This window comes from Chiloscyllium plagiosum, unplaced genomic scaffold (genome assembly GCF_037043375.1).
Source record: "Chiloscyllium plagiosum isolate Xiang-an unplaced genomic scaffold, Cpla_swu_hap1 HiC_scaffold_101, whole genome shotgun sequence".
Classification (NCBI taxonomy): domain Eukaryota; kingdom Metazoa; phylum Chordata; class Chondrichthyes; order Orectolobiformes; family Hemiscylliidae; genus Chiloscyllium; species Chiloscyllium plagiosum.
In genome coordinates, this window is record NW_028270240.1 from 69,636 (window position 1) to 95,887 (window position 26,252).

At 52.4% G+C, this 26,252-nt stretch overlaps 1 protein-coding gene across 1 annotated transcript in view; it reads left to right on the forward strand.

The window, feature by feature from the left end:
- Positions 1-5,322: 5,322 nt before the first annotated feature.
- The window catches only part of LOC122546819 (glutamate receptor ionotropic, kainate 5), a gene marked incomplete at both ends in the record, with an annotated part of 484,466 nt that continues 463,536 nt past the window's right edge, over positions 5,323-26,252 (forward strand). The window contains 2 exons of the mRNA XM_087985694.1: positions 5,323-5,526; positions 8,845-8,958. Of these exons, the coding sequence (XP_087841820.1) occupies positions 5,323-5,526; positions 8,845-8,958 (318 nt within the window). The remainder of the gene's footprint in view (positions 5,527-8,844; positions 8,959-26,252) is intronic.

A 26,252-nucleotide genomic window follows, 5' to 3' on the forward strand; every position in this document is an offset into this window, starting at 1 on the left:
GTGAGTGGGTGTGTCTGGGTGTGTATGTGTCTGGGTGAGTGTGTGTCTGGGTGAGTGTGTGTGTCTGGGTGAGTGTGTGCCCGGGTGAGTGTGTACCCCGGTGAGTGTGTGAGTGTGTACCCGGGTGAGTGTGTGTGTGTCCGGGTGAGTGTGTGTGTCTGGGTGAGTATGTGTCTGGGTGAGTGTGTGCCCGGGTGAGTATATACCCAGGTGAGTGTGTGTCTGTGTGAGTGTGTACCCTGGTGAGTGTGTACCTGGATGAGTGTGTGTGTCTGGGTGAGTGTGTGTCCCTGGGTGAGTGACCCTGGGTGAGTGGGTCCTTGGGTGAGTGTGACCCTGGGTGAGCATGTACCCAGGTGTGTGTGTGCCCGTGCGTGTGTGTGCCCGTGTGTGTGTACCCGGGTGTGTGTAGCCGGGTGTGTGTGTGTGTGTCTGGGTGAGTGTGTGTGTCTGGGTGAGTGTGTGTGTCTGGGTGAGTGTGTGTCTGTGTGTGTGTGTGTGTCTCTGGGTGAGTGTGTACCCCGGTGAGTGTGTGCCCGGGTGAGTGTGTGCCCGGGTGATTGTGTACCCGAGTGAGTGTGTGCCCGGGTGAGTGTGTACCCGGGTGAGTGTGTAACCGGGTGTGTGTGGGTGCCCGGGCGAGTGTGTGTACCCGGGTGTGAGTGTGTGTCTGAGTGAGTGTGTGTGCCCGTGTGTGTGTACCCGGGTGTGTGTAGCCGGGTGTGTGTGTGTGTGTCTGGGTGAGTGTGTGTGTCTGGGTGAGTGTGTGTCTGTGTGTGTGTGTGTGTCTCTGGGTGAGTGTGTACCCCGGTGAGTGTGTACCCCGGTGAGTATGTGCCCGGGTGAGTGTGTGCCCGGGTGATTGTGTACCCGAGTGAGTGTGTGCCCGGGTGAGTGTGTACCCGGGTGAGTGTGTAACCGGGTGTGTGTGGGTGCCCGGGCGAGTGTGTGTACCCGGGTGTGAGTGTGTACCCAGGTGTGAGTGTGTACCTGGGTATGTGTGTACCCGGGTGGGTGTGTGTGTCTGGGTGTGTGTGTGCCCGGGTGTGTGTCTGCCTGGGGGAGTGTGTGCCCGGATGAGTGTGTACCCGAGTGTGTGTGTGTGTGTGTACCTGGGAGTGTGTGTGCCCGGGTGAGTGTGTACCCTGATGAGTGTGTACCCAGGTGAGTGTGTGCCCGGGTGAGTGTGTACCCATGTGAATGTGTACCCGGGTGAGTGGGTGTGTCTGGGTGAGTGTGTGTCCCTGGGTGAGTGACCCTGGGTGAGTGTGACCCCGGATGAGCATGTACCCGGGTGAGTGTGTGTGTCTGGGTGTGTGTGTGTCTGGGTGAGTGTATGCACGGATGTGTGTCTGCCCGGGTGAGTGTGTACCCATGTCAGTGTGTACCCATGTCAGTGTGTGCCTGGGTGAGTGTGTGCCCGAGTGAGTGTGTACCCGGGTGAGTGTGTACCCTGGTGAGTGTGTACCCGGGTGAGTGTGTACGCGGGTGTGTGTGTTCATGCCCGGGTGAAGGTGTGCCTGGGTGAGTGTGTGCCCGGGTGAGTGTGTGCCTGGGTGAGTGTGTGCCCGTGTGTGTGTGTGTGTGCCCGGGTGTGTGTGTGTACCTGGGTGTGTTTGTGCCCGGGTGAGTGTGTGCCCGGGTAAATGTGTGTGCCCGGGTGTGTGTGTGTGACCGGGTGTGTGTGTGTACCTGGGTGTGTTTGTGCCCGGGTGAGTGTGTGCCCGGGTGAGTGTGTGTCTGGGTGAGTGTGAACCCGGGTATGTGTGCACCCGGGTGAGTGTGCGCCCGGGTGAATGTGCGCCCGGTTGAGTGTGTGCCCGGGTGTGTGTGTACCTGGGTGAGTGTGTGCCTGGGTGAGTGTGTATCCGGGTGTGTGTGTGTGCGTACCCGGGTGTGTTTGTGCCCGGGTGAGTGTGTGTCTGGGTGAGTGTGTGCCTGTGTGTGTGTGTGTGTGTGCGTGCCCGGGTATGTGTGTGCCCGGGTGTGTGTGTGCCTGGGTAAGTGTGTGCCCAGGTAAATGTGTGTGCCCGGGTGTGTGTGTGTGTGTGTGAGTCTGGATGAGTGTGTGTCCCTGGGTGAGTGACCCTGGGTGAGTGTGACCCCGGGTGAGCATGTACCCGGGTGAGTGTGTGTGTCTGGGTGTGTGTGTGTCCCTGGGTGAGTGACCCTGGGTGAGTGTGACCCCGGGTGAGCATGTACCCGGGTGAGTGTGTGTGTCTGGGTGTGTGTGTGTCTGGGTGAGTGTATGCACGGATGTGTGTCTGCCCGGGTGAGTGTGTACCCGGTTGAGTGTGTACCCGGGTGAGTGTGTATCCGGGTGTGTGTGTGTACTCGGGTGTGTGTGTACCCGGGTGTGTGTGCCCGGGTGAGAGTGTCCCCGGGTGTGTGTGTGCCCGGGTGAGTGTGCGCCCGGGTGAGTGTGTGCCCATGTGAGTGTGTGCCCATGTGAGTGTGTACCCATGTCAGTGTGTGCCTGGGTGAGTGTGTACCCTGGTGAGTGTGTGCCCGGGTGAATGTGTGCCTGGGTGAGTGTGTATCCGGGTGTGTGTGTGTGTGTACCCGGGTGTGTTTGTGCCCGGGTGTGTGTGTGCCTGGGTAAGTGTCTGCCCGGGTGTGTGTGTGTGCCCGGGGGTGTGTGTACCTGGGTGTGTTTGTGCCCGGGTGAGTGTGTGCCTGGGTGAGTGAGTGCCCGGGTTAGTGTGTGCCCGGGTGTGTGTGTGTACCCGGGTGAGTGTGTACCCGGGTGAGTGTGTACCCGGGTGTGTGTGTACCCGGGTGTGTGTGTACCCAGGTGTGTGTGTGCCCAGGTGAGTGTGTGCCCGGTTGAGAGTGTACCCGGGTTTGTGTGTGCCCGGGTGAGTGTGTACCCTGGTGAGTGTGTGCCCGGGTGAGTGTGTGCCCAGGTGTGTGTGTACCCGGGTGAGTGTGTGCCCGGGTGTGTGTGTGCATGGGTGTGTGTACCCAGGTGTGTGTGTACCCAGGTGAGTGTGTGCCCGGGTGAAAGTGTGCCCGGGTGAGTGTGTGCCCGGGTGAGTGTGTGCCCGGGTGAGCGGGTGCCCGGTTGAGCGTGTACTCGGGTGAGTGTGTACCCGGGTGAGTGTGTGCCCGGGTGAGTGTGAACCCGGGTGAGTGTGTGCCCGGGTGTGTGTGTACCTGGGTGAGTGTGTGCCCGGGTGAGTGTGTGCCCGGGTGAGCGTGTGCCCGGTTGAGCGTGTACTCGGGTGAGTGTGCACCCGGGTGAGTGTGTGCCCGGGTGAATGTGTGCCCGGTTGAGTGTGTACCCGGGTGAGTGTGTGTCTGGGTGAGTGTGAACCCGGGTGTGTGTGCACCCGGGTGAGTGTGCGCCCGGGTGAATGTGCGCCCGGTTGAGTGTGTGCCCGGGTGTGTGTGTACCTGGGTGAGTGTGTGCCTGGGTGAGTGTGTATCCGGGTGTGTGTGTGTGCGTACCCGGGTGTGTTTGTGCCCGGGTGAGTGTGTGTCTGGGTGAGTGTGTGCCTGTGTGTGTGTGTGTGTGTGCGTGCCCGGGTATGTGTGTGCCCGGGTGTGTGTGTGCCTGGGTAAGTGTGTGCCCAGGTAAATGTGTGTGCCCGGGTGTGTGTGTGTGTGTGAGTCTGGGTGAGTGTGTGTCCCTGGGTGAGTGACCCTGGGTGAGTGTGACCCCGGGTGAGCATGTACCCGGGTGAGTGTGTGTGTCTGGGTGTGTGTGTGTCTGGGTGAGTGTATGCACGGATGTGTGTCTGCCCGGGTGAGTGTGTACCCGGTTGAGTGTGTACCCGGGTGAGTGTGTATCCGGGTGTGTGTGTGTACTCGGGTGTGTGTGCCCGGGTGAGAGTGTGCCCGGGTGAGAGTGTGCCCGGGTGTGTGTGTGCCCGGGTGAGTGTGCGCCCGGGTGAGTGTGTGCCCATGTGAGTGTGTGCCCATGTGAGTGTGTACCCATGTCAGTGTGTGCCTGGGTGAGTGTGTACCCTGGTGAGTGTGTGCCCGGGTGAGTGTGTACCCGGGTGTGTGTGTGTGACCGGGTGAATGTGTGCCTGGGTAAGTGTGTATCCGGGTGTGTGTGTGTGTGTACCCGGGTGTGTTTGTGCCCGGGTGTGTGTGTGCCTGGGTAAGTGTCTGCCCGGGTGTGTGTGTGTGCCCGGGGGTGTGTGTACCTGGGTGTGTTTGTGCCCGGGTGAGTGTGTGCCTGGGTGAGTGAGTGCCCGGGTGAGTGTGTGCCCGGGTGTGTGTGTGTACCCGGGTGAGTGTGTACCCGGGTGTGTGTGTACCCGGGTGTGTGTATGCCCAGTTGAGTGTGTACCCAGGTGAGTGTGTGCCCGGGTGTGTGTGTACCCGGGTGTGTGTGTACCCGGGTGTGTGTGTACCCGAGTGTGTGTGTACCCGGGTGTGTGTGTGTGTGTACCCTGGTGTGTGTGTGTACCCGGATGTGTGAGTGTACCCGGGTGCGAGTGTACCCGGGTGTGTGTGTGCCCGGGTGAGTGTGTGTACCCGGGTGTGAGTGTGTACCCGGGTGTGTGAGTGTACCCGGGTGCGAGTGTACCCGGGTGTGTGTGTGCCCGGGTGAGTGTGTGTACCCGGGTGTGAGTGTGTACCCGGGTGTGAGTGTACCCGGGTGTGAGTGTACCCGGGTGTGTGAGTGTACCCGGGTGTGTGTGTGCCCGGGTGTGTGTGTGTACCCGTGTGTGAGTGTACCCGGGTGTGAGTGTGCCCGGGTGTGTGTGTGTGTACCCGTGTGTGTGTGTACCCGTGTGTGAGTGTGCCCGGGTGTGTGAGTGTACCCGGGTGTGAGTGTACCCGGGTGTGAGTGTGCCCGGGTGTGTGAGTGTGCCCGGGTGTGTGAGTGTGCCCGGGTGTGTGTGTACCCGTGTGTGTGTGTACCCGTGTGTGAGTGTGCCCGGGTGTGTGAGTGTACCCCGGTGTGAGTGTACCCGGGTGTGTGTGTGCCCGGGTGTGTGAGTGTGCCCGGGTGTGTGAGTGTACCCGGGTGTGTGAGTGTACCCGGTGTGTGTGTGTACCCGGGTGTGTGTGTACCCGGGTGTGTGTGTACCCGTGTGTGAGTGTACCCGGGTGTGAGTGTGCCCGGGTGTGTGAGTGTACCCGGGTGTGTGTGTGCCCGGGTGTGTGAGTGTGCCCGGGTGAGTGAGTGTACCCGGGTGTGTGAGTGTGCCCGGGTGTGTGAGTGTGCCCGGGTGTGAGAGTGTACCCGGGTGTGAGTGTACCCGGGTGTGTGTGTGCCCGGGTGAGTGTGTGTGCCCGGGTGTGTGAGTGTACCCGGTGTGTGAGTGTACCTGGGTGACTGTCCCCTTTGCCCCCTGCCTGCAGGAGAACCCGTATGTGATGCGGAAGCGTAACTTCCAGCAGCTGGCCCCGAACGATCAGTACGAAGGTTTCTGTGTGGACATGCTGAAGGAACTCGGGGACATCCTCAAATTCAACTTCAAGATCAAACTGGTGGAGGACGGCCTGTACGGAGCTCCGGAAGCTAACGGCTCCTGGACGGGAATGGTCGGAGAGTTAATCCAGAGGGTAGGATCCCACTGCTCTCCCAGATGTGACCCAGTAACATGGGCACGGCTGGCATTGCCCCAGGGAACGGGCGGGGGGTGGGGGGGTGGGTGGGGGTGGGTACGGGAATCTGGTACAGGCCGCAGAGAGGGGCACCATTTCCTCTGGGAGGGATTGGAACTGTGGGCAATGCCAGGCCCAGAGCTGGAAGGCCGATGGTTTTAAAATCAGTCCCCGGTGTCTCTGACATTTCGGTTAAAGACCAGGTGCCTGAGTTGAATAAGAATTCCTGTTTCCGACAAGCAATGGACGTTTAGCAACAGGTAAGGTGAGAAACCTTCAGCACAGAACATCGTTCGTTTGGGTGGCCCAGTGGTTAGCACTGCAGCCTCAGGGTCCCAGGTTCGATTCCACCCTCGGGCAACTGTCTGTGTGGAGTTTGCACATTCTCCCCGTGTCTGCGTGGGTTTCCTCCGGGTGCTCCGGTTTCCTCCCACAGTCCAAAGATGTGCGGGTTAGGGTGGATTGACCATGCTAAATTGCCCGTAGTGTTAGATGCATTACTCAGAAGGAAATGGGTCTGGGTGGGTTCCTCTTCGGCGGGTCGGTGTGGACTTGTCGGGCCGAAGGGCCTGTTTCCACACTGTAGGGAATCTAATCTATACTCTAACCCACTTATAAACTCCCTCCCTCCCTCTCTCACACACACTCACAGTGCGTAGAAACAGCCTGGGCAAGAGGGAAGGAGGGTGAGTTGACAAAGCAGTTGATTTATCTTTGGTGGCAGGACATTGTAAACTGAACACAGCTTCTCTGTCTGGGTCTTATCAGGGTCTCAAAGAGATATGCGGTCGTGAAGTCACTCACGAACGGTCCCTGGCCTATTCATTAAGGATCACAGCTTACCACCACGGCTGTATTCAGGTTTCACGTAGCAAGGCAGAGATTAAGACAGGGGGAGACAGAGAGAGAGAGAGAGGGAGAGAGAGAGAGACAGAGACAGAGACAGATACAGACAGGGGGAGACAGACAGAGAGAGACAGACAGATACAGACAGAGGGAGAGAGAGAGAGAGAGAGAGACAGAGACAGATACAGACAGGGGGAGACAGAGAGAGAGAGAGAGACAGAGACAGATACAGACAGGGGGAGACAGAGAGAGAGACAGAGACAGATACAGACAGGGGGAGACAGAGAGAGAGAGACAGAGACAGATACAGACAGGGTGAGACAGAGAGAGACAGACAGACAGATACAGACAGGGGGAGACAGAGAGAGAGACAGAGACAGATACAGACAGGGGGAGACAGAGAGAGAGAGACAGACAGATACAGGCAGGGGGAGACAGAGAGAGAGAGAGAGAGAGACAGAGACAGACACAGACAGGGGGAGACAGACAGAGAGAGACAGACAGATACAGACAGGGGGAGACAGTGAGAGAGAGACAGACAGGGGGAGACAGACAGAGAGAGAGAGACAGAGACAGATACAGACAGGGGGAGACAGTGAGAGAGAGACAGACAGGGGGAGACAGACAGAGAGAGAGAGACAGACAGATACAGACAGGGGGAGACAGAGAGAGAGACAGACAGATACAGACAGGGGGAGACAGTGAGAAAGAGACAGACGGGGGAGACAGACAGAGAGAGAGAGACAGAGACAGATACAGACAGGGGGAGACAGAGAGAGAGAGACAGACAGATACAGACAGGGGGAGACAGTGAGAGAGAGAGATACAGACAGGGTGAGACAGTGAGAGAGAGAGAGACAGACAGATACAGACAGGGTGAGACAGAGAGAGAGAGACAGACAGATACAGACAGGGGGAGACAGAGAGAGAGACAGAGACAGATACAGACAGGGGGAGACAGAGAGAGAGAGACAGACAGATACAGACAGGGGGAGACAGAGAGAGAGAGAGAGAGAGACAGAGACAGACACAGACAGGGGGAGACAGAGAGAGAGAGACAGACAGATACAGACAGGGGGAGACAGTGAGAGAGAGACAGACATGGGGAGACAGACAGATACAGACAGGGGGAGACAGACAGAGACAGACAGACAGATACAGACAGGGGGAGACAGAGAGAGAGAGACAGACAGATACAGACAGGGGGAGACAGAGAGAGAGACAGAGACAGATACAGACAGGGGGAGACAGAGAGAGAGAGACAGACAGATACAGACAGGGGGAGACAGAGAGAGAGAGAGAGAGAGACAGAGACAGACACAGACAGGGGGAGACAGAGAGAGAGAGACAGACAGATACAGACAGGGGGAGACAGTGAGAGAGAGACAGACATGGGGAGACAGACAGATACAGACAGGGGGAGACAGACAGAGACAGACAGACAGATACAGACAGGGGGAGACAGAGAGAGAGAGAGAGATACAGACAGGGTGAGACAGTGAGAGAGAGAGAGACAGACGGATACAGATAGGGGGAGACAGAGAGAGAGACAGACAGATACAGACAGGGGGAGACAGTGAGAGAGAGAGAGACAGAGACAGATACAGACAGGGTGAGACAGAGAGAAAGAGAGAGACAGACAGATACAGACAGGGGGAGACAGTGAGAGAGAGAGACAGAGTCAGATACAGACAGGGTGAGACAGAGAGAGAGAGAGAGAGACAGATACAGACAGGGTGAGACAGAGAGAGACAGAGACAGAGACAGATAAAGATAAGGGGAGACAGAGACGGAGACAGACAGGGGGAGACAGAGACAGATAAAGACAGGGTGAGACAGAGAGAGAGAGAGCGAGACAGATACAGATAAAGACAGGGTGAGACAGAGAGAGACAGATACAGACGGGGGAGACAGAGACAGATAAAGACAGGGAGAGACAGAGACAAGGATAGAGACAGAGACAGATAAAGATGGGGGAGACAGAGAGAGACAGATAAAGACAGAGGAGATAGAGACAGATAAAGGCAGGGAGAGACAGAGACAGATAAAGACAGGGGGAGACAGAGAGAGCGAGACAGATACACACAGGGTGACAGAGACAGATAAAGACAGGGGGAGACAGAGACAAGGATAGAGACAGATAAAGGCAGGGAGAGACAGAGACAGATAAAGACAGGGGGAGACAGAGAGAGCGAGACAGATACACACAGGGTGACAGAGACAGATAAAGACAGGGGGAGACAGAGACAAGGATAGAGACAGATAAAGACAGGGGGAGACAGAGAGAGAGAGACAGATAAAGGCAGGGGGAGACAGAGACAGATAAAGACAGGGGGAGACAGAGAGAGACAGCACGCGAGTGAAACATGAGGCAGAATGACAGGGGGTGGATTGCCGTTGAAGGTGACGAGCTGGTTGGTGTAATTACAGAAAGCTGATCTTGCGGTCGCTGCGTTCACCATCACAGCTGAGAGAGAGAAAGTGATCGACTTCTCCAAACCGTTCATGACCCTCGGGATCAGCATCCTGTACAGAATGCACATGGTGAGTCTGTCAATCTTCACTGTTCATGGGTCACCACGCAGCAAGGGGGTGGGTGGGGGTCCGGGTGTGTGAGTTAGATCACAGCCGACAGCAGAGTTCACACAGGCATTAACACACACTCCCTCAAACACACGTACCACTAACACACACTCCCTCAAATACACGTACCACTAACACACACTCCCTCAAATACACATACCACTAACACACACTCCCTCAAACACACGTACCACTAACACACACTCCCTCAAATACACGTACCACTAACACACACTCCCTCAAATACACATACCACTAACACACACTCCCTCAAACACACGTACCACTAACACACACTCCCTCAAACACACGTACCACTAACACACACTCCCTCAAATACACGTACCACTAACACACACTCGCTCAAACACACGTACCACTAATACACACTCCCTCAAACACACGTACCACTATCACACACTCCTTCAAACACACGTACCACTAACACACACTCGCTCAAACACACGTACCACGAACACACACTCCCTCAAACACACGTACCACTAACACACACTCCCTCAAACACAGGTACCACTAACACACACTCCCTCAAACACACGTACCACTAACACACACTCCCTCAAATACACGTACCACTAACACACACTCCCTCAAACACACGTACCACTAACACATACTCCCTCAAATACACGTACCACTAACACACACTCCCTCAAACACACGTACCACTAACACACACTCCCTCAAATACACGTACCACTAACACACACTCCCTCAAACACACGTACCACTAACACACACTCCCTCAAACACACGTACCACTAACACATACTCCCTCAAATACACGTACCACTAACACACACTCCCTCAAACACACGTACCACTAACACATACTCCCTCAAATACACGTACCACTAACACACACTCCCTCAAACACACGTACCACTAACACACACTCCCTCAAATACACGTACCACTAACACACACTCCCTCAAATACACGTACCACTAACACACACTCCCTCAAACACACGTACCACTAACACATACTCCCTCAAATACACGTACCACTAACACACACTCCCTCAAACACACGTACCACTAACACACACTCCCTCAAATACACGTACCACTAACACACACTCCCTCAAACACACGTACCACTAACACATACTCCCTCAAATACACGTACCACTAACACACACTCCCTCAAACACACGTACCACTAACACACACTCCCTCAAATACACGTACCACTAACACACACTCCCTCAAACACACGTACCACTAACACACACTCCCTCAAATACACGTACCACTAACACACACTCCCTCAAATACACGTACCACTAACAAACACTCCCTCAAATACAAGTACCACTAACACACGCACCCTCAAACATACGTACCACTAACACACACTCCCTCAAATACACGTACCACTAACACACACTCTCTCAAAAACACGTACCACTAACACACACTCCCTCAAACACACATACCACTAACACACACTCCCTCAAACACACGTACCACTAACACACACTCCCTCAAACACACATACCACTAACACACACTCCCTCAAATACACGTACCACTAACACACACTCTCTCAAAAACACGTACCACTAACACACACTCCCTCAAATACACGTACCACTAACACACACTCTCTCAAAAACACGTACCACTAACACACACTCCCTCAAACACACATACCACTAACACACACTCCCTCAAACACACATACCACTATCACACACTCCCTCAAACACACGTACCACTAACACACACTCCCTCAAACACACGTACCACTATCACACACTCCCTCAAACACATGTACCATTAACACACACTCCCTCAAATACACGTACCACTAACACACACTCCCTCAAACACACATACCACTATCACACACTCCCTCAAACACACGTACCACTAACACACACTCCCTCAAACACACGTACCACTATCACACACTCCCTCAAACACATGTACCATTAACACACACTCCCTCAAATACACGTACCACTATCACACACTCCCTCAAACACATGTACCACTATCACACACTCCCTCAAACACACGTACCACTAACACACACTCCCTCAAACACACGTACCACTATCACACACTCCCTCAAACACATGTACCATTAACACACACTCCCTCAAATACACGTACCACTAACACACACTCCCTCAAACACACGTACCACTAACACACACTCCCTCAAATACACGTACCACTATCACACACTCCCTCAAACACACGTACCACTAACACACACTCCCTCAAACACACGTACCACTAACACACACTCCCTCAAATACACGTACCGCTAACACACACTCCCTCAAACACACGTACCACTAGCACACACACTCCCTCAAACACACGTACCACTAACACACACTCCCTCAAATACACGTACCACTAACACACACTCCCTCAAACACACGTACCACTAACACACACTCCCTCAAATACACGTACCACTAACACACACTCCCTCAAACACACGTACCACTAACACACACACTCCCTCAAACACACGTACCACTAACACACACTCCCTCAAATACACGTACCACTAATACACGCACCCTCATACAAACGTACCACTAACACACACTCCCTCAAACACACGTACCACTAACACACACTCCCTCAAATACACGTACCACTAACACACACTCCCTCAAACACACGTACCACTAACACACACTCCCTCAAATACACGTACCACTAACACACACTCCCTCAAACACACGTACCACTAACACACACTCCCTCAAACACACGTACCACTATCACACACTCCCTCAAACACACGTACCACTAACACACATTCCCTCAAATACACGTACCACGAACACACACTCCCTCAAACACACGTACCACTAACACACACACTCCCTCAAACACACGTACCACTAACACACACTCCCTCAAACACACGTACCACTAACACACACTCCCTCAAATACACGTACCACTAACACACACTCCCTCAAATACACGTACCACTAACACACACTCCCTCAAACACACGTACCACTATCACACACTCCCTCAAACACACGTACCACTAACACACATTCCCTCAAATACACGTACCACGAACACACACTCCCTCAAACACACGTACCACTAACACACACACTCCCTCAAACACACGTACCACTAACACACACTCCCTCAAACACACGTACCACTAACACACACTCCCTCAAATACACGTACCACTAACACACACTCCCTCAAATACACGTACCACTAACACACACTCCCTCAAATACACGTACCACTAACACACACTCCCTCAAATACACGTACCACTAACACACACTCCCTCAAACACACGTACCACTAACACACACTCCCTCAAATACACGTACCACTATCACACACTCCCTCAAAAACACGTACCACTAACACACACTCCCTCAAAAACACGTACCACTAACACACACTCCCTCAAACTCACATACCACTAACACACACTCCCTCAAACACATGTACCATTAACACACACTCCCTCAAACACACCTACCATTAACACACACTCCCTCAAACACACGTACCATTAACACACACTCCCTCAAATACACGTACCACTAACACACACTCCCTCAAACACACGTACCATTAACACACACTCCCTCAAATACACGTACCTCTAACACACACTCCCTCAAACACATGTACCACTATCACACACTCCCTCAAACACACGTACCACTAACACACACTCCCTCAAACACACGTACCACTAACACACACTCCCTCAAACACACGTACCATTAACACACACTCCCTCAAATACACGTACCACTAACACACACTCCCTCAAATACACGTACCACTAACACACACTCCCTCAAACACACGTACCATTAACACACACTCCCTCAAACACATGTACATTAACACAGACTCCCTCAAACACACGTACCACTAACACACACTCCCTCAAACTCACGTACCATTAACACACACTCCCTCAAACACACGTACCATTAACACACACACCCTCAAACACACGTACCATTAACACACACTCCCTCAAACACACGTACCACTAACACACACTCCCTCAAACACATGTACCATTAACACACACTCCCTCAACTACACGTACCATTAACACACACTCCCTCAAACACACGTACCACTAATACACACTCCCTCAAACTCACATACCACTAACACACGCACCCTCAAACACACGTACCACTAACACACACTCCCTCAAACACATGTACCATTAACACACACTCCCTCAACTACATGTACCATTTAAACACACTCCCTCAAACACACGTACCACTAATACACACTCCCTCAAACACACGTACCACTAACACACACTCCCTCAATCACACGTACCACTAACACACACTCCCTCAAATACACGTACCACTAACACACACTCCCTCAAACTCACGTACCATTAACACACACTCCCTCAAACACACGTACCATTAACACACACACCCTCAAACACATGTACCATTAACACACACTCCCTCAAACACACGTACCACTAACACACACTCCCTCAAACACATGTACCATTAACACACACTCCCTCAACTACACGTACCATTAACACACACTCCCTCAAACACACGTACCACTAACACACACTCCCTCAATCACACGTACCACTAACACACACTCCCTCAAACACACATACCACTAACACACACTCCCTCAATCACACGTACCACTAACACACACTCCCTCAAACTCACATACCACTAACACACACTCCCTCAAACACACGTACCACTAACACACACTCCCTCAAACACATGTACCATTAACACACACTCCCTCAAACACACGTACCACTAACACACACTCCCTCAAACTCACATACCACTAACACACACTCCCTCAAACACATGTACCATTAACACACATTCCCTCAAACACACGTACCACTAACACACACTCCCTAACACACACACACCATTTACACACACTCCCTAAAACACTGGCACCATTTACACAAAACACCCTAAAACACAGACAGCATTAACACACACTCCCTCACACACAGACACAATTTACACACACTCCATGACACACTTGCACCATTTACACACACTCCCTAACACACAGACACCATTTACACACAATGCCATAAAACACAGACTGCATTTACACACACTCCCTAAAACACAGACAGCATTTACACACACTCCTTAACACACAGACACCACTTACACACACTCCTGACACACAGACAGCATTTGCACACACTCCCTAAAACACAGACAGCATTTACACACGCTCCCTGACACACAGATAGCATTTACACACACTCCCTAAAACTCTTGCACCATTTACACACTCTCCCTAAGACACAGACACCATTTACACACACGCCCTAACATACAGACAGCATTTGCACACAACGCCCTAAAACACAGACTGCATTTACCCACACTCCCTAACACACAGACACTATTTACACACACTCCTGACCCACAGACATCATTTGCACACGCTCCCTAAAACACAGACAGCATTTACACACACTCCCTAAAACAATTCCACCATTTACTCACACTCCCTAACACACAGACACCATTTACACACACTCCCTGACACACTTGCCCCATTTACACACACTCCCTACCACACAGACACCATTTACAAACACTCCCTAACACACAGACACCGTTTACACATACTCCATAAAACACTTGCACCATTTACACACAATGCCCTAAAACACAGACTGCATTTAAACACACTCCCTGACACACAGATAGCATTTACACACACTCCCTAAAACTCTTGCACCATTTACACACTCTCCCTAAGACACAGACACCATTTACACACACGCCCTAACACACAGACAGCATTTACACACACGCCCTAAAACACAGACTGCATTTACACACACTCCCTAACACACAGACACCATTTACACACAGACAGCATTTACACACACTCCCTAACACAGAGACAGCATTTTCACACTCTCCCTAAGACAGACTGCATTTACACACACTCCCTAACACACAGACAACATTTACACACACTCCATAAAATACTTGCACCACTTACACAACGCCCTAAAACACAGACTGCATTTACACACACTCCCTGACACACAGATAGCATTTACACACACTCCCTAACACAGAGACAGCATTTTCACACTCTCGCTAAGACACAGATTGCATTTACACACACTCCCTAACACACTGGCACCATTTACACACACTCCCTAAAACATGGACTGCATTTTCACACACTACATAACTCACAGACACCATTTACACACACACCCTGACCACAGACACCATTTACACACACTCCCTAACACACCGACACCATTTACACACACTCCCTAAAACACAGACTGCATTTACACACACTCCTGACACACAGACACCAATTATACACACTCCCTAAAACAACGATAGCATTTACACACACTCCCTAAAACACTTGCAACATTTACACACAACGCCCTAAAACACAGACTGCATTTACACACACTCCCTGACACACAGACACCATTTACACACACTCCCTAAAACACTTGCATCATTTACACACTCTCCCTAAAACACAGACTGTATTTACACACACTCCCTAAAGCACAGACACCATTTACACACACTCCCTAACACACAGACAGCATTTACACACACTCCCTAAAACACAGACTGCATTTACACACACTCCCTAACATACAGACACGATTTACACACATTCCCTGACACACAGACAGCATTTACACACACTCCCTCAAACGCTGGCACCATTTCCACACAACGCCCTAAAACACAGACAGCATTCACACATACTCCCTAACACACAGACACCATTTACACACATGCCCTAACACACAGACTGCATTTACACACACTCCCTAACACACAGACAGCATTTACACACTCCCTAAAACACAGACTGCATTTACACACACTCCCTAACATAGAGACACGATTTACACACACTCCCTAAAACACAGACAGCATTTACACACAACGCCCTAAAACACAGACAGCATTTACACACACTCCGTAAAACACAGACTGCATTTACCCACGCTCCCTAACACACAGACACCATTTACACACACTCCTGACACACAGACAGCATTTGCACACACTCCCTAAAACACAGACAGCATTTACACACACTCCCTAAAACACATGCACTATTTACTCACACTCCCTAACACACAGACACCATTTACACACACTCCCTGACTCACTTGCCCCATTTACAAACACTCCCTGACGCACAGACACCGTTTACACACACTCCATAAAACTCTTGCACCATTTACACACAACGCCCTAAAACACAGACTGCATTTAAACACACTCCCTGACACTCAGATAGCATTTACACACACTCCTTAAAACTCTTGCACCATTTACACACTCTCCCTAAGACACAGATTTCATTTACACACACTCCCTAAAACACAGACACCATTTACACACACTCCCTAACACACAGACAGCATTTACACACACTCCCTAAAACACATGCACTATTTACTCACACTCCCTAACACACAGACACCATTTACACACACACCCTGACACACAGACACCATTTACACACACTCCCTAAAACACAGACAGCATATGCACACACTCCCTAAAACACAGACAGCATTTACACAGACTCCCTAAAACACGTGCACCATTTACACACACTCCCTAAAACATAGACTTCATTTACACACACTCCATAACACACAGACACCATTTACACACACTCCCTAACACACACCCTGTACCATTTACACACCCTCCCGACTGTCATCTGCACCATTTACACACCCTTGCGACAGTCACCATCACCAATTACACACCCTCCCTCCAGTCACCAGCACCATTTACACACCCTCCCTACAGTCACCTGCACCATTTACACACCCTCCCTACAGTCACCAGCACCATTTCCACACCGTCCCTCGTCACGAGCACCATTAACACACTCTCCCGACTGTCACCTGCACCATTTACACACCCTCCCTACAGTCACCAGCACCATTTACACACCCTCCCTAGTCACCAGCACCATTTACACACCCTCCCGACTGTCACCAGCACCATTTACACACCCTCCCGACAGTCATCTGCACCATTTACACACCCTCCCGACTGTTACCTGCACCATTTACACGCCCTCCCTACAGTCACCTGTACCATTTACACACCCTCCCTACAGTCACCTGCTCCATTTATACGCCCTCCCTACAGTCACCTGCTCCATTTACACACCCTCCCTCGTCACCAGCACCATTTACACACCGTCCCTCGTCACCTGCACCATTTACACACCCTCCCTACAGTCATCTGCACCATTTACACACCCTCGCGACAGTCACCAGCACCATTTACACACCCTCCCTACAGTCACCTGCACCATTTACACACCCTCCCTCGTCACCAGCACCATTTACACACCCTCCCTCGTCTCCAGCATTTACACACCCTCCCGACTGTCACCAGCACCATTTACACACCCTCCCTACAGTCACCTGCACCATTTACACACCCTCCCTCGTCACCTGCACCATTTACACACCCTCCCGACTGTCACCAGCACCATTTACACACCCTCCCTACAGTCATCTGCACCATTTACACACCCTCCCGACTGTCACCTGCACCATTTACACACCCTCCCTCGTCACGAGCACCATTAACACACTCTCCCGACTGTCACCTGCACCATTTACACACCCTCCCTCCAGTCACCTGTACCATTTACACACCCTCCCGACTGTCATCTACACCATTTACACACCCTCCCTCGTCACCAGCACCATTTACACACCCTCCCTAGTCACCTGCAGCATTTACACACCCTCCCTACAGTCATCTACACCATTTACACACCCTCCCGACTGTCATCTACACCATTTACACACCCTCCCTCGTCACCAGCACCATTTACACACCCTCCCTAGTCACCTGCACCATTTACACACCCTCCCTCGTCACCAGCACCATTTACACACCCTCCCTACAGTCACCTGCACCATTTACACACCCTCCCTAAAGTCACCAGCACCATTTACACACCCTCCCTACAGTCACCCGCACCATTTACACACCCTCCCTACAGTCAACAGCACCATTTACACACCCTCCCTACAGTCATCTGCACCATTTACACACCCTCCCTACAGTCACCTGCACCATTTACACACCCTCCCAACAGTCACCAGCACCATTTACACACATTCCCTAGTCACCAGCACCATTTACACACCCTCCCGACTGTCACCAGCACCATTTACACACCCTCCCTACAGTCATCTGCACCATTTACACACCCTCGCGACTGTCACCTGCACCATTTACACACCCTCCCTAGTCACCAGCACCATTTACACACCCTCCCTACAGTCACCTGCACCATTTACACACCCTCCCTACAGTCACCAGCACCATTTACACACCCTCCCTACAGTCACCTGCACCATTTACACACCCTCCCTGTGGTCACCAGCACCATTTACACACCCTCCCTACAGTCAACAGCACCATTTACACACCCTCCCTACAGTCATCTGCACCATTTACACACCCTCCCTAGTCACCAGCACCATTTACACACCCTCCCGACTGTCACCAGCACCATTTACACACCCTCCCTACGGTCACCTGCACCATTTACACACCCTCCCTACAGTCACCTGCACCATTTACACACCCTCCCTACAGTCACCAGCACCATTTCCACACCGTCCCTACAGTCAACAGCACCATTTACACACCCTCGCGACAGTCACCAGCACCATTTACACACCCTCCCTACAGTCATCTGTACCATTTACACACCTACCCTACAGTCATCTGCACCATTTACACACCCTCGCGACAGTCACCAGCACCATTTACACACCCTCCCTACAGTCATCTGCACCATTTACACACCCTCCCTAGTCACCAGCACCATTTACACACCCTCCCGACTGTCACCAGCACCATTTACACACCCTCCCTACGGTCACCAGCACCATTTACACACCCTCCCTACAGTCACCAGCACCATTTCCACACCGTCCCTCGTCACGAGCACCATTAATACACTCTCCCGACTGTCACCAGCACCATTTACACACCCTCCCTACAGTCACCAGCACCATTTGCACACATTCCCTAGTCACCAGCACCATTTACACACCCTCCCGACTGTCACCAGCACCATTTACACACCCTCCCTACAGTCATCTGCACCATTTACACACCCTCCCTAAAGTCACCAGCACGATTTACACACCCTCCCTAGTCACCAGCACCATTTACACACCCTCCCTACAGTCACCTGCACCATTTACACACCCTCCCTACAGTCACCAGCACCATTTACACACCCTCCCTACAGTCACCTGCACCATTTACACACCCTCCCTGTGGTCACCAGCACCATTTACACACCCTCCCTACAGTCACCTGCACCATTTACACACCCTCCCTACAGTCACCAGCACCATTTACACACCCTCCCTACAGTCACCTGCACCATTTACACACCCTCCCTACAGTCACCTGCACCATTTACACACCCTCCCTACAGTCACCAGCACCATTTACACACCCTCCCTACAGTCACCTGCACCATTTACACACCCTCCCGACTGTCACCTGCACCATTTACACACCCTCCCTACAGTCACCAGCACCATTTACACACCCTCCCTACAGTCACCAGCACCATTTACACACCCTCCCTACAGTCACCTGCACCATTTACACACCCTCCCTGTGGTCACCAGCACCATTTACACACCCTCCCTACAGTCACCTGCACCATTTACACACCCTCCCTGTGGTCACCAGCACCATTTACACACCCTCCCTACAGTCAACAGCACCATTTACACACCCTCCCTAGTCACCAGCACCATTTACACACCCTCCCGACTGTCACCAGCACCATTTACACACCCTCCCTACGGTCACCTGCACCATTTACACACCCTCCCTACAGTCACCTGCACCATTTACACACCCTCCCTACAGTCACCAGCACCATTTACACACCCTCCCGACTGTCACCAGCACCATTTACACACCCTCCCTACGGTCACCTGCACCATTTACACACCCTCCCTACAATCACCTGCACCATTTACACACCCTCCCTACAGTCATCTGCACCATTTACACACCCTCGCGACAGTCACCAGCACCATTTACACACCCTCCCTACAGTCATCTGTACCATTTACACACCTACCCTACAGTCATCTGCACCATTTACACACCCTTGCGACAGTCACCAGCACCATTTACACACCCTCCCTACAGTCACCTGCACCATTTACACACCCTCCCTACGGTCACCATCACCATTTACACGACCTCCCGACAGTCACTAGCGCCATTTACACACTCTCCCTAGTCACCTGCACCATTTACACACCCTCCCGACTGTCACCTGCACCATTTACACACCCTCCCTCCAGTCACCTGCACCATTTACACACCCTCCCGACTGTCACCAGCACCATTTACACACCCTCCCTACAGTCGTCTGCACCATTTACACACCCTCCCTAAAGTCACCAGCACGATTTACACACCCTCCCTAGTCACCAGCACGATTTACACACCCTCCCTAGTCACCAGCACCATTTACACACCCTCCCTACAGTCACCTGCACCATTTACACACCCTCCCTACAGTCACCAGCACCATTTACACACCCTCCCTCGTCAGCTGCACCATTTACACACCCTCCCAACAGTCACCTGCACCATTTACACACCCTCCCTAGTCACCAGCACCATTTACACACCCTCCCTAGAGTCACCTGCACCATTTACACACCCTCCATACAGTCACCTGCATCATTTACACACCCTCCCTACGGTCACCAGCACGATTTACACACCGTCCCTCGTCACGAGCACCATTTACACACCCTCCCTAAAGTCACCTGCACCATTTACACACCCTCCCTACAGTCACCTGCACCATTAACACACCCTCCCTCCAGTCACCTGCACCATTTACACACCCTCGCGACAGTCACTTGCACCATTTACACACCCTCCCTACAGTCACCAGCACCATTTGCACACCCTCCCGACTGTCACCTGCACCATTTACACACCCTCCCTACAGTCACCAGCACTATTTACACACCGTCCCTCGTCACGAGCACCATTAACACACTCTCCCGACTGTCACCTGCGCCATTTACACACCCTCCCTCGTCACCTGTACCATTTACACACCCTCCCGACTGTCACCAGCACCATTTACACACCCTCTCTACAGTCACCTGCACCATTTGCACACCCTCCCGACTGTCACCAGCACCATTTACACACCCTCCCTACAGTCACCTGCACCATTTACACACCCTCGCGACAGTCACCAGCACCATTTACACACCCTACCTACAGTCACCAGCATCATTTACACACCCTCCCTACAGTCACCAGCACTATTTACACACCGTCCCTCGTCACGAGCACCATTAACACACTCTCCCGACTGTCACCTGCACCATTTACACACCCTCCCTCCAGTCACCAGCACCATTTACACACATTCCTTGTCACCTGTACCACTTACACACCCTCCCGACTGTCACCTGCACCATTTACACACCCTCCCTACAGTCATCTGCACCATTTACACACCCTCCCTACAGTCACCTGCACCATTTACACACCCTCCCTACAGTCATCTGCACCATTTACACACCCTCCCTACAGTCACCAGCACCATATACACACCCTCCCTAGTCATCAGCACCATTTACACACCCTCCCGACTGTCACCAGCACCATTTACACACCCTCCCTAAAGTCACCAGCACGATTTACACACCCTCCCTAGTCACCAGCACCATTTACACACCCTCCCTACAGTCACCTGCACCATTTACACACCCTCCCTACAGTCACCTGCACCATTTACACACCCTCCCTTCAGTCACCAGCACCATTTACACGCCCTCCCTACAGTCACCTGCACCATTTACACACCCTCCCTTCAGTCACCAGCACCATTTACACGCCCTCCCTACAGTCACCTGCACCATTTACACACCCTCCCTTCAGTCACCAGCACCATTTACACACCCTCCCTACAGTCACCTGCACCATTTACACACCCTCCCTTCAGTCACCAGCACCATTTACACACCCTCCCTACAGTCACCAGCACCATTTACACACCCTCCCTACAGTCACCTGCACCATTTACACGCCCTCCCTGTGGTCACCAGCACCATTTACACACCCTCCCTACATTCACCAGCACCATTTACACACCCTCCCTACAGTCACCTGCACCATTTACACACCCTCCCTTGTCACCAGCACCATTTACACACCCTCCCTACATTCACCAGCACCATTTACACACCCTCCCTACATTCACCAGCACCATTTACACACCCTCCCTACAGTCACCTGCACCATTTACACACCCTCCCTTGTCACCAGCACCATTTACACACCCTCCCTACAGTCACCTGCACCATTTACACACCCTCCCTACAGTCACCAGCACCATTTACACACCCTCCCTACAGTCACCTGCACCATTTACACACCCTCCCTTGTCACCAGCACCATTTACACACCCTCCCTACAGTCACCTGCACCATTTACACACCCTCCCTACAGTCACCTGCACCATTTACACACCCTCCCTTGTCACCAGCACCATTTACACACCCTCCCTACAGTCACCAGCACCATTTACACACCCTCCCTACAGTCACCTGCACCATTTACACACCCTCCCTACAGTCACCAGCACCATTTACACACCCTCCCGACAGTCACCTGCACCATTTACACACCCTCCCTACAGTCACCAGCACCATTTACACACCCTCCCTACAGTCACCAGCACCATTTACACACCCTCCCGACAGTCACCTGCACCATTTACACAACCTCCCTACAGTCACCAGCACCATTTACACACCTTCCCGACTGTCACCAGCACCATTTACACACCCTCCCGACAGTCATCAGCATCATTTACACACCCTCCCTACAGTCACCTGCACCATTTACACACCCTCCCTACAGTCACCAGCACCATTTACACACCCTCCCTACAGTCACCTGCACCATTTACACACCCTCCCTGTGGTCACCAGCACCATTTACACACCCTCCCGACAGTCACCTGCCCCATTTACACACCCTCCCTCGTCACCAGCACCATTTACACACCCTCCCTACAGTCACCTGCACCATTTACACACCTTCCCGACTGTCACCAGCACCATTTACACACCCTCGCTACAGTCATCTGTACCATTTACACACCCTCGCGACAGTCACCAGCACCATTTACACACCCTCCCTACAGTCATCTGTACCATTTACACACCTACCCTACAGTCATCTGCACCATTTACACACCCTCGCGACAGTCACCAGCACCATTTACACACCCGCCCTACAGTCACCTGCACCATTTACACTCCCTCCCTGTGGTCACCAGCACCATTTACACACCCTCCCGACAGTCACCTGCACCATTTACACACCCTCCCTACAGTCACCAGCACCATTTACACACCCTCCCTACAGTCACCAGCACCATTTACACACCCTCCCTACAGTCACCTGCACCATTTACACACCCTCCCTACAATCACCTGCACCATTTACACACCCTCCATACAGTCACCAGCACCATTTACACACCCTCCCTAGTCACCAGCACCATTTACACACCCTCCATACAGTCACCTGCACCATTTACACACCCTCCCTACAGTCACCTGCACCATTTACACACCGTCCCTCGTCACGAGCACCATTTACACACTCTCCCGACTGTCACCTGCACCATTTACACACACTCCCTACAGTCACCAGCACCATTTACACACTCTCCCGACTGTCACCTGCACCATTAACACACTCTCCCTACAGTCACCTGCACCATTTACACACCCTCCCTACAGTCACCAGCACCATTTACACACCTTCCCGACTGTCACCAGCACCATTTACACGCCCTCGCTACAGTCATCTGCACCATTTACACACCCTCGCGACAGTCACCAGCACCATTTACACACCCTCCCTACAGTCATCTGTACCATTTACACACCTACCCTACAGTCATCTGCACCATTTACACACCCTCGCGACAGTCAACAGCACCATTTACACACCCTCCCTACAGTCACCTGCACCATTTACACACCCTCCCTACAGTCATCTGCACCATTTACACACCCTCGCGACAGTCAACAGCACCATTTACACACCCTCCCTAGTCACCAGCACCATTTACACACCCTCCCTACGGTCACCATCACCATTTACACGCCCTCCCGACAGTCACTAGCACCATTTACACACTCTCCCTAGTCACCTGCACCATTTACACACCCTCCCGACTGTCACCTGCACCATTTACACACCCTCCCTCCAGTCACCTGCACCATTTACACGCCCTCCCTCGTCACCAGCACCACTTACACACCCTCCCTCCAGTCACCTGCACCATTTACACACCCTCGCGACAGTCACTTGCACCATTTACACACCCTCCCTACAGTCACCAGCACCATTTGCACACCCTCCCGACTGTCACCTGCACCATTTACACACCCTCCCTACAGTCATCTGTACCATTTACACACCTACCCTACAGTCATCTGTACCATTTACACACCCTCGCGACAGTCACCAGCACCATTTACACACCCTCCCTACAGTCATCTGTACCATTTACACACCTACCCTACAGTCACCTGCACCATTTACACACCCTCGCGACAGTCACTTGCACCATTTACACACCCTCCCTACAGTCACCAGTACCATTTGCACACCCTCCCGACTGTCACCTGCACCATTTACACACCCTCCCTACAGTCACCAGCACTATTTACACACCGTCCCTCGTCACGAGCACCATTAACACACTCTCCCGACTGTCACCTGCGCCATTTACACACCCTCCCTCATCACCTGTACCATTTACACACCCTCCCGACTGTCACCAGCACCATTTACACACCCTCCCTACAGTCACCTGCACCATTTGCACACCCTCCCGACTGTCACCAGCACCATTTACACACCCTCCCTACAGTCACCTGCACCATTTACACACCCTCGCGAGAGTCACCAGCACCATTTACACACCCTCCCTACAGTCACCTGCACCATTTACACAACCTCCCTACAGTCACCAGCACCATTTACACACCTTCCCGACTGTCACCAGCACCATTTACACACCCTCCCGACAGTCACCAGCATCATTTACACACCCTCCCTACAGTCACCAGCACTATTTACACACCGTCCCTCGTCACGAGCACCATTAACACACTCTCCCGACTGTCACCTGCACCATTTACACACATTCCTTGTCACCTGTACCACTTACACACCCTCCCTCCAGTCACCAGCACCATTTACACACATTCCTTGTCACCTGTACCACTTACACACCCTCCCGACTGTCACCAGCACCATTTACACACCCTCCCTACAGTCATCTGCACCATTTACACACCCTCACTACAGTCACCAGCACCATTTACACACCCTCCCTACAGTCATCTGCACCATTTACACACCCTCCCTACAGTCACCTGCACCATTTACACACCCTCCGTACAGTCATCTGCACCATTTACACACCCTCCCTACAATCACATGCACCATTTACACACCCTCCCTACGGTCACCAGCACCATTTACACACCCTCCCTACAATCACCAGCACCATTTACACACCCTCCCTACAGTCACCTGCACCATTTACACACCCTCCCTACAGTCACCAGCACCATTTACACACCCTCCATACAGTCACCTGCACCATTTACACACCCTCCCTACAGTCACCAGCACCATTTACACACCCTCCCTACAGTCACCAGCACCATTTACACACCCTCCCTACAGTCACCTGCACCATTTACACACCCTCCCTACAGTCACCTGCACCATTTACACACCCTCCCTACAGTCACCTGCACCATTTACACACCCTCCCTACAGTCACCTGCACCATTTACACACCCTCCCTACAGTCACCTGCACCATTTACACACCCTCCATACAGTCACCTGCACCATTTACACACCCTCCCTACAGTCACCAGCACCATTTACACACCCTCCCTAGAGTCACCAGCACCATTTACACACCCTCCCTAGAGTCACCTGCACCATTTACACACCCTCCCTAGAGTCACCTGCACCATTTACACACCCTCCCTAGTCACCAGCACCATTTACACACCCTCCCTAGAGTCACCTGCACCATTTACACA